Source organism: Ranitomeya imitator, chromosome 1 (genome assembly GCF_032444005.1).
Source record: "Ranitomeya imitator isolate aRanImi1 chromosome 1, aRanImi1.pri, whole genome shotgun sequence".
Lineage (NCBI taxonomy): Eukaryota > Metazoa > Chordata > Amphibia > Anura > Dendrobatidae > Ranitomeya > Ranitomeya imitator.
The window spans coordinates 939,324,650-939,335,233 of record NC_091282.1 but is presented as its reverse complement, the minus strand read 5'-3'; the positions used below and the strand labels follow the sequence as shown (position 1 = coordinate 939,335,233).

Sequence of the window (10,584 nt, the reverse complement as noted above, 5' to 3'; positions counted from 1 at the left end):
TCGTGTGCCTTTAGGAGGAGGGCATACTGTTCATGTGCCTTTAAAAACAGGGCATACTGGTCATGTGCCTTTAAGAACCAGGGGCCTACTGGTCATGTGCCTTTAAGAGCGTGGCATACTGGTCATGTGCCTTAAGAGCGGGGCATACTGGTCATGTGCCTTTAAGACCAGGGCATACTGGTCATGCTCTTTTAAGACCAGGGCATACTGGTCATGCTCTTTTAAGACCAGGGCATACTGGTCACGTACCTTTAAGACCAGGGCATACTGGTCATGCTCTTTTAAGACCAGGGCATACTGGTCATGCTCTTTTAAGACCAGGGAACACTGGTCACGTGCCTTTAAGACCGGGGAATACTGGTCACGTGCCTTTAAGACCAGGGAATACTGGTCACGTGCCTTTAAGACCAGGGCATACTGGTCATGTGCCTTTAAGACCAGGGCATACTGGTCATGTTCTTTTAAGACCATTGCATACTGGTCATGTGCCTTTAAGACCAGGGCATACTGGTCATGCTCTTTTAAGACCAGGGCATACTGGTCATGTTCTTTTAAGACCATTGCATACTGGTCATGTGCCTTTAAGACCAGGGCATACTGGTCATGCTCTTTTAAGACCAGGGCATACTGGTCATGTTCTTTTAAGACCAGGGCATTCTGGTCACGTACCTTTAAGACCAGGGCATACTGGTCATGCTCTTTTAAGACCAGGGCATACTGGTCACGTGCCTTTAAGACCAGGGCATACTGGTCACGTGCCTTTAAGACCAGGGCATACTGGTCACGTGCCTTTAAGACCAGGAATACTGGTCACGTGCTTTTAAGACCAGGGAATACTGGTCACGTGCCTTTAAGACCAGGGAATACTGGTCACGTGCCTTTAAGACCAGGGAATACTGGACATGTGCCTTTAAGACCAGGGAATACTGGTCATGTGCCTTTAAGACCAGGGAATACTGGTCATGTGCCTTTAAGACCAGGGAATACTGGACATGTGCCTTTAAGACCAGGGAATACTGGTCATGTGCCTTTAAGACCAGGGAATACTGGTCATGTGCCTTTAAGAACAGGAATACTGGTCATGTGCCTTTAAGACCAGGGAATACTGGTCATGCGCCTTTAAGACCAGGAATATTGGTCATGCGCCTTTAAGACCAGGGAATACTGGTCATGCGCCTTTAAGACCAGGGAATACTGGTCATGCGCCTTTAAGACCAGGGAATACTGGTCATGCGCCTTTAAGACCAGGGAATACTGGTCATGCGCCTTTAAGACCAGGAATATTGGTCATGCGCCTTTAAGACCAGGGAATACTGGTCATGCGCCTTTAAGACCAGGGAATACTGGTCATGCGCCTTTAAGACCAGGGAATACTGGTCATGCGCCTTTAAGACCAGGGAATACTGGTCATGCGCCTTTAAGACCAGGAATACTGGTCATGCGCCTTTAAGACCAGGAATACTGGTCATGCACCTTTAAGACCAGGAATATTGGTCATGCGCCTTTAAGACCAGGGAATACTGGTCATGCGCCTTTAAGACCAGGGAATACTGGTCATGCGCCTTTAAGACCAGGGAATACTGGTCATGCGCCTTTAAGACCAGGGAATACTGGTCATGCGCCTTTAAGACCAGGGAATACTGGTCATGCGCCTTTAAGACCAGGAATACTGGTCATGCGCCTTTAAGACCAGGAATACTGGTCATGCACCTTTAAGACCAGGAATATTGGTCATGCGCCTTTAAGACCAGGAATACTGGTCATGCGCCTTTAAGACCAGGAATACTGGTCATGCGCCTTTAAGACCAGGAATACTGGTTATGTACCTTTAAGACCGGGGCATTTTTCAAGGATTACGCCAGAGGTGAAGCCCCTTGAGGGGAACTAGGTACTCTGGGAAGAGCCGGGATCGGCGGCAGCGGAGGCTCCTGAGCTCATTTGTTAAGTACTCTGGGAAAGGTGACCGGCTTCTGGCAGAGCAGAGAATGCTGGTAATGTGCCCCTTTTAAACTAGGGAACCTTTAAGACCAGAGAAAGCTGGGTGCGTGCGGGGGAGGGGTGCAGAGGGAGGGATTCTCCTTATCGAGATTCTGAGTCCCCCGTCTGGAATAGCGCTGGCTTCAGTGCTGAATACCGCTGATGCGATGCAGCAGCCACTTCCGGATGAGCTCGTATCTGGAGATGGCAGGAGGATGAAGATGGCCGCCGAGAATAGAGTTCTTGTCCTGAATGGGGGGGCAGAGCCTGAAGCGCGGCCTAGCATGGGCAGAGTTCCGGGTTGCGGCCTACACACACCCGAAGCCGGGGGCTAAATTTTTGAAGCCTGCCGACACCGAAGGGAAGAAAGCCGCCGAATGCGCAGAGCCCTCCAACCGCTCGAGTCCCGGCACTTACCCCAGTATGCAGCTTTGTTCAGCAGGTCAGAGGTAGAGGAAGGATCCTGTGCTGTCGCTGCTGTTTGGACGGTGCAGGGATAAGAAAAGTCCTCAATCCATCGTCCCTTTGGAGGTGGAGAGGAACCGTCCGCCTCCGTGTACCATCCGCTCTTAATAGTGGTGGTGCAGTGGGGGCTGCTCGGACGCCACGCTGGAAGGTGCCTCTGTACAGCCGAGGGTAAAACCTGGTGGACAGGGCTGCATGTCCGGCATTAGGTCTGGCTGCAGAAGAGGATACTGAAGGGGAAACTCCAGTGCTCGTCTGATAAGGGAGGGGGGAGATCGGTGCCCTAGAAGGGGCCCGTCGCCCCTAGAATCAGCTCAGGCAGTGGCTTCCCACGTCGCAGGAGAGGATACGGAGAGGTGAAACTCCCGTGCTCGCCTGTTGTTGGTTCGGGGAGATCGGAACATGAAAGAATCCGTCGCCCCATTCGTCCGTTGTAAAAAGTAAAAAGAGTTCTTTGTGTCTGAATAGCAGACCCGTCCATGTGCCTCCTACGGACACTAAGCAAGAACTGGTTAGCTGGGAGCCAGCAGGAGGATGTATACTGCAGGGGAGGAGAGAACGTTCTTTGCATCATTTAGTGTCAGCCTCCTGGTGGCAGCAGCATACACCACGGTCTGTGTCCCCCAATGAGGCGTAGGAGAAACTGAAATTATTGTGAGAGAAATAAAAATAACAAAACTAAATTAATGTAATTAATTGTATAATTGGGGATGTGGTTGGTTCAGAATTAGCCAATCACATTTAAAGGGGTATTTCCATCTCCAAGATCCTATCCCAATATGTAGTAGGTGTAACAATAATATTATTAGCAAATACCTCCAATTTGAAATGTAGTATAGGTCATCTGATAACCTGTTGCGCTTACCTCATGTGTAGGCCATTGCAATAGCTTAGGTATTTATATTTACAACCACTTGCAAATGTCACTATATGAGTGGTCGTACCTGAGCTAATTCAATGCACTGCACATTGGGTAAGAGACACACTGAATCAGAAGAACTATATTACACTTCTAACTGTAGGTATTTGCTATTATTATTACACTTACTACATACTGTGATAAGATCTTGAAGATGGGAATACCCCTTTAATTAGACCGTCTGCCAATCCCGCCGATATTGGCAGGTTCGGCCAACTTTAGCCTAGTATAGATGGGGGGGGGGGCATTAGGAAACTATCTAAAAACTCATTAATGGATTTGTTTACCCTCAAGACATATCGGAAGCGTGTGTATTGAGACAGCTCACAGGGTGCACTCGATCACAGGGTGAACTCACTCCATATTCGACAGGTAATGGCTGTGTTATAGCCAGAAGCTGACTAAAAATAGCAAGTGGCCCATCGCTACCATGATTAACCTGTTATATGCCACTGTCAAACAGTGACAGCGGCAATATCAATGCACCAGCATTGGGACACGCCCTTCTACGAGTCCATCGGTGCACTCATGACGTGATCAAAGGTCGCCGATGGGTTGTTATGAAAGCCGGGGGTCTGTTAAAGACCTCTGTTCTTGAAATTAGAGAGCTCCTTTAAAGCACTGCTTATGGCTGGGCTTCAAAAGAGATCATGATTTTTACTATATGTAGCAATACTGTGGTATAGTACAAGCGACTATCTCAAAGGGAACTAACAAGTACAGTGAAAATTAAAAGTTTTTAAAAATATTAAAAGAAAAATTAAAAAACAAACTAGAAATCAAATAAGATAATAAATAAAAATAAACACATGTGGTATCGCTGCATTCAGAAAAGTCTGATCAAAATGGAAATATAATTAACATGATTGGTAAAAACTGCAGACTGAAAAAATTTGAGAACGCCAAATTTATGTTTTTTTTGGTTCCTGCAATACCACAAAAAACTGTAACAAGCGATCAAAGCACCATATCTATCTCAAAATGCTATCACTAAAAAACATCATCAAGCCATGCTTAAAGGGAACCTGTCACCCCCAAAATCGAAGGTGAGCTAAGCCCACCGGCATCAGGGGCTTATCTACAGCATTCTGTGATGCTGTAAGATAAGCCCCGATGTATCCTGAAAGATGAGAAATAGAGGTTAGATTATACTCACCCAGGGGCAGTCCTGCTGCAGTCCGGTCAAATGGGCGTAGCGGTCTGGTCCGGGGCCTCCCATCTTCTTACGATGACGTCCTCTTCTTGTCTTCACGCTGCGGCTCCGGCGCACTTTGTCTGCCCTGTTGAGGGCAGAGCAAAGTACTGAAGTGCGCAGACGCCGGGCCTCTCTGACCTTTCCCGGCGCCTGCGCACTGCAGAACTTTGCTCTGCCCTCAACAGGGCAGACAAAGTACGCCTGCGGCAGAGCATGAAGACAAGAAGAGGACGTCATCGTAAGAAGATGGGATTCCCCGGACCGGACCGCGACGCCAATCGGACCAGAACCGGACCGGGACCGCCCCTGGGTGATTATAATCTAACCTCTTTTTCTCATCATTCAGGACACATTGGGGGCTTATCTAGAGCATTCCAGAATGCTGTAGATATGCCCCTGATGCCGATGGGCTTAGCTCACCTTCGATTTTGGGGGTGACAGGTTGCCTTTAAAATAAGCCATCACGCAGCTCCATCGACTGAAAAATAAGAACATTACTGGTCTCAAAAAATGGCGATACAACTCATTTTTTAAAAAATTATTTTAGCAATGAAAAAAAAAAAATAAGGACATGTTTGATATCATAGTAATCATACTGATAAGCAGAATCATAATGCAAGGTCACTCTTCCCACAAAATGTACACCTTAAAAACAACTCCCCAAAAACAATTGCTTCCTTGCAAAGTCTATGAAACCTTTGTAATTTTTGTAAATTTTTAATGGACTTAAAATACAAAAAGAACTCCACTGCTCAAAAAAATAAAGGGAACACAAACAACAGAATATAACTCCAAGTAAATCAATCTTCTGTGAAATCAAACTGTCCACCTAGGAAGCAACACTGATTGACAATCAATCTCACATGCTGTTGTGCAAATGGAACAGACAACAGATGGAAATTATTAGCAATTATCAAGACACTCAATAAAGGAGTGGCTCTGCATGTGGAGACCACAGACCACATCTCAGTACCAATGCTTTCTGGCTGATGTTTTGGTCACTTTTGAATGTTGGTTGTGCTTTCACACTCGTGGTAGCATGAAACAGACTCTACAACCCACACAAGTGGCTCAGGTAGTACAGCTCATCCAGGAGGGCACATCAATGCGAGCTGTGGCAAGGTGGTTTGCCTTGTCTGTCAGCTTAGTGTCCAGAGGCTGGAGGTGCTACCAGGAGACAGGCCAGTACACCAGAAGACGTGGAGGTGGCCGTAGGAGGTCAACAACCCAGTAGCAGTACTGCTACCTCCGCCTTTGTGCAAGGACGAACAGGAGGAGCACTGCCAGAGCCCTGCAAAATGACCTCCAGCAGGCCACAAATGTGCATGCGTCTGAACAAACGGTTAGAAACCGACTCCATGAGGATGGTCTGAGTGCCCGATGTCCACAGATGGGGGTTGTGATCACAGCCCAACACCGTGCAGGACACTTCGCATTTGCCACAGAGCACCAGGATTGGCAAATTCGCCACTGGCGCCCTGTGCTCTTCTCAGATGAAAGCCGGTTCATACTCAGCAAATGTGACAGACGTGAGAGTCTGGAGACGCTGTGGAGAGCGATCTGCTGCCTGCAACATCCTTCAGCATGAACAGTTTGGCAGTGGGTCAGTAATGGTGTGGGGTGACATTTCTTTGGAGGGCTGCACAGCCCTCCATGTGCTCGCCAGATGTAGTCTGACTGACATTAGAAACCGAGATGAGATCCTCAGACCCCTTTTGAGACCATATGCTGGTGCAGTTAGCCCTGGGTTCCTCCTAATGCAGGACAATGCCATAATTCATAAGGCTGGAGTGTGTCAGCAGTTCCTGCAAGATGAAGGCATTGAAGTTATGGACTGGCCCGCCCGTTCCCCAGACCTTAATCCGATTAAGAACACATCTGGGACATCATGTCTCGCTCCATGCACCAACGTCATGTTACACCACAGACTGTCCAGGAGTTGGTGGATGCTTTAGTCCAGGTCTGAGAGGAGATCCCTCAGACCATCCGCCGCTTCATCCGGAGCATGCCCAGGTGTTGTACAGTAGGGAGGTGATACAGGCACGTGGAGGCCACACACAATACTGAGCATCTTTTCTTTGTCATGAGGCATTTCCACTGAAGTTGGATCAGCCTGTAATTTGATTTTTCACTTTGATTTTGAGTATCATTCAAAATCCAGACCTCCATGGGATATTAATTTTGATTTACATTGATAATTGTTGTTTTATTGTTCTGGACACATTCCACTATGCAATCAATAAAAATTTGAAACTGGAATATTTAATTCAGAGATATCTAAGATGTGGTATTTTAGTGTTCCCTTTATTTTTTTGAGCAGTATATTTTACCAGATGCTGGAACAACAACTTTTTTTTCCTTGAATGTGAGAATTGCAGGTTTTTTTGTTTTGTTTTTTAACAATCTCTTCTCACTTGGAACTTTTCTCCCATTTTCTTGTACACTATGTGGTAAAATGAATGGTGCTATTTGGAAGTACAACTTCCACAAAATACAAGTCCTCACAAGTCTATGGACAGACAAATATAAAAATTATGGCTCTGGGAAAGAAAAAAAAACAAATACACAAAAACTGAAATTGACACTGTCGTAAAAGGGTTAACAGATGACCAGAGGGAGAAAATGTCTTCCTAGTTTCTCCTCTTCCATGGTCACCCATAGTTTGTGTGTCATCAAATTTGTGATTCAAATTGTAAAGTGCTGTGGAACAATTGGAACAAAAAATATTTGAAAAACAAAATACAAAAATGAATACAAGTTTTAGCCTTTTGCATTCCTTCTTATTGAATATATTCACTCTCCCATTAGGATTCTAATAAAATGACTGAAGTGACTGTAGTATTGTGTCTAATAATTAAACACTGTTTACTGAATGCTTTTTATTAACTATCTAAGTCTTAAATAAAAAAAGCAACTTTTCTGAACATTTTCCAAAAGAACTTGGAAAAAGATTTAAAAAAATGTTTTGTAAAAGTATTTTAAACAGTTTTTGATTGGCTGCAAAGTGAAAAAAATGACATTTTTTTCTTGAAATAATAAATATATACAATATTGTGTAAAAGTACAAATTCATAAGATGTCAGCTGTCATTCTTATCTCCAATATCTTTGGACTCTGTCTGAGTGGTGTCATCTTCGAGCTCAGAATCACTGTCTTCCCCATCCTCTTGCGCAGACAAGTCATCTGCAGGTGCTTCGGATGCCTCGTCAATGGGGACCGCTCCCTTGCGCTGAGGTAGGACACAGAAAAAGGCTTCTTTCCAGTCTTTCTTCTCCAAGAAAGCCAATATTATCTCAAACACTGCAAGAAAATGCTTGATATTAGTAAATTGAAAAAGTCCCTTTATGAGAGGATAAGACAACATAGTTTGCTTCTTTGATCAGTATCTATAGTTGGCCAGTCCCCAGGTTATGAACTAAGTAGGTTCTCTAGGGTTTGTTTTTAACTTGAATTTGTCTCAAGTTGGAACAGTGCTGCCAAACACAAAACTAATACTATCTCATTGTCGCCCTCTCTGGATGCCCACCATACAGTCCTTTTCAATCTGCACCACATCTCTGGCCTCTTCACTATAGGCAAGGACTTTCACCCGTGTCAGGCCTCCGAGGTCACTGTGCGTCATAACGTTGCAGAGAACATCTTGTCAACATGATGTCGAGACCTTACAACAAGGAGTAGCCTCCGAGGCCTGGATGAGGATGGAAGGCCTGGCCTATGATGAAGCGGCTGGAGAGCACTAGATGTACTGGATGGCCAGCAGCCGTAGAGGTAAGCAAGAATTAAGTATTAAGATTGGATAGCCATACATAGAGCTGCCATATAAAGGAGTAGCACTTATTCGACCTGTGTTCTCTATGAGAGCGCTGCCACCAGACATGTCTCAGAGAAAACAAAAGGAAAGTCAGTCTAGAATTGGACATGCCAGATCCCTAACTTTCCCAACCATCCATTGTCTGGGGCCTCCATAAAACATTAGACTGTAGGCCAAGCGCGTAGTTATCGGTGGGTTCGGCCATCATGAGTCTAATGCCGGGCTCACATTTCCAACTGCAATGCGAGTCTCTCAATACCCGGAACTGCCATTGGCACTCGGGACCGGAGCGTTCGGCTGCATAGAAATACGTACAGCCGCACACTCCGGTCCCGAGTGCCGGCGATTGATGCGAGTTTCTCGCATTGCAGTTGCAAGTGTGACCCTAGCCTAACATGTATGGTGGTGAGGGGGAGAGGGTAAATTTGGAGATCAGAAGACTCGTACTGGTCTGTGACACTGTCTTTATCCTCTTTTAATGATTACCTTTGTCATGGCTACACCTCTCGTGAACAAAAAAAAGGCATGGAGTTCCTTTAAAAAAAACCAGTATGAAATACACAGAGACTCACCATGATTCACTGCTAGAACCTTGCGGCTATTCATTTTCACAAAACTCCCCAGAGGAAGCTGAGCATGGCTGATCCCAAGTGCTAGCGCTTGTTTATAAGTGATGCCCTGCAAGAAAGACATCTCCACATTATGTACAGCTCGGAACATCGTCACCTGCCAGTCACATATACCTTATAATTATTATTTATATAGCACCATTAATTCCATGGTGCTGTACATGCGAAAAGAGGTTACATACAGCAGGGGTGTCAAACTGCATTCCTCGAGGGCCGCAAACCATGCGTGTTTTCAAGATTTCCTTAGCTTTGCACAAGGTGCTGCAATCATTATGTGTGTAGGTGATTAAATTATCACCTGTGCAGTACAAGGAAATCCTGAAAACATGACCTGTTTGCAGCCCTCGAGGAATGCAGTTTGACACCCCTGACATACAGGGTTATAATGATGGTCTAGCACAGCTTTGATACAAAGCGTCAATCACATATCAGGAAAAACGTTGCTATGAAAGCAGAGAAGGATCCTGGTGATTACCACGGCCATAACACAGGGATGCATTGTGAAAAGAAGCTGAAGATGTTCAACAAGCCCCGTATTGCTGACCAATATCAGATGTGCTGTCATGGAATCCAACACCAGATAGGTATCCATTATTAATACCACAGGTGTACCTTATGATGGTTATGATCCACTAGGCCCCCAATAATATAAGCTTTGGTTTCATCTAGCTCATGAAGAACTTCAGGGGAATCTGAGGTGAGGTACACCAGGTCTTCAGGCTTCATCAGATCTTTGTAATGCTCACTTTTAATATGGATATCCTAAAGAAGAAAAATAAAAAGCCTTATAAGCACCAACTTAACCAGTTCAAGACTGGACTACTTCCCCTGCATACATTACCATGCACATTTCAGGGTGTTTTAATGGTACATACATTCGGTTTTAGGAGCTTTAAAATGGTTCCCTCTGATATTGAAATAATTGTTTACTCCTTTTGTGAGTATGTTCTCTTCAACATATTCATTAATGATCTGGTAGAAGGTTTAAACAGTAAAATATCGATATTTGCAGATGATACAAAACTATGTAAAGCAGTTAATACAAGAGAAGATAGTATTCTGCTACAGATGGATCTGTATAAGTTGGAAACTTGGGCTGAAAGGTGGCAGATGAGGTTTAACAATGATAAATGTAAGGTTATACACATGGGAAGAGGGAATCAATATCACTATTACACACTGAATGGGAAACCACTGGGTAAATCTGACAGGGAGAAGGACTTGGGGATCCTAGTTAATGATAAACTTACCTGGAGCAGCCAGTGCCAGGCAGCAGCTGCCAAGGCAAACAGGATCATGGGGTGCATTAAAAGAGGTCTGGATACACATGATGAGAGCATTATACTGCCTCTGTACAAATCCCTAGTTAGACCGCACATGGAGTACTGTGTCCAGTTTTGGGCACCGGTGCTCAGGAAGGATATAATGGAACTAGAGAGAGTACAAAGGAGGGCAACAAAATTAATAAAGGTGATGGGAGAACTACAATACCCAGATAGATTAGCGAAATTAGGATTATTTAGTCTAGAAAAAAGACGACTGAGGGGCGATCTAATAACCATGTATAAGTATATAAGGGGACAATACA

General features: G+C 44.9%; 1 protein-coding gene across 1 annotated transcript in view; it reads right to left on the bottom strand.

The window, feature by feature from the left end:
- Positions 1-6,842: 6,842 nt before the first annotated feature.
- Positions 6,843-10,584, bottom strand: part of TRMT10A (tRNA methyltransferase 10A) — a 29,138-nt gene continuing 25,396 nt past the window's right edge. The window contains exons 6-8 of the mRNA XM_069743616.1: positions 9,609-9,758; positions 8,940-9,045; positions 6,843-7,856 (exon numbers count right to left, since the gene is read on the bottom strand). Coding sequence (XP_069599717.1) covers positions 7,636-7,856; positions 8,940-9,045; positions 9,609-9,758 — 477 coding nt within the window. The 3' untranslated portion in view covers positions 6,843-7,635. The remainder of the gene's footprint in view (positions 7,857-8,939; positions 9,046-9,608; positions 9,759-10,584) is intronic.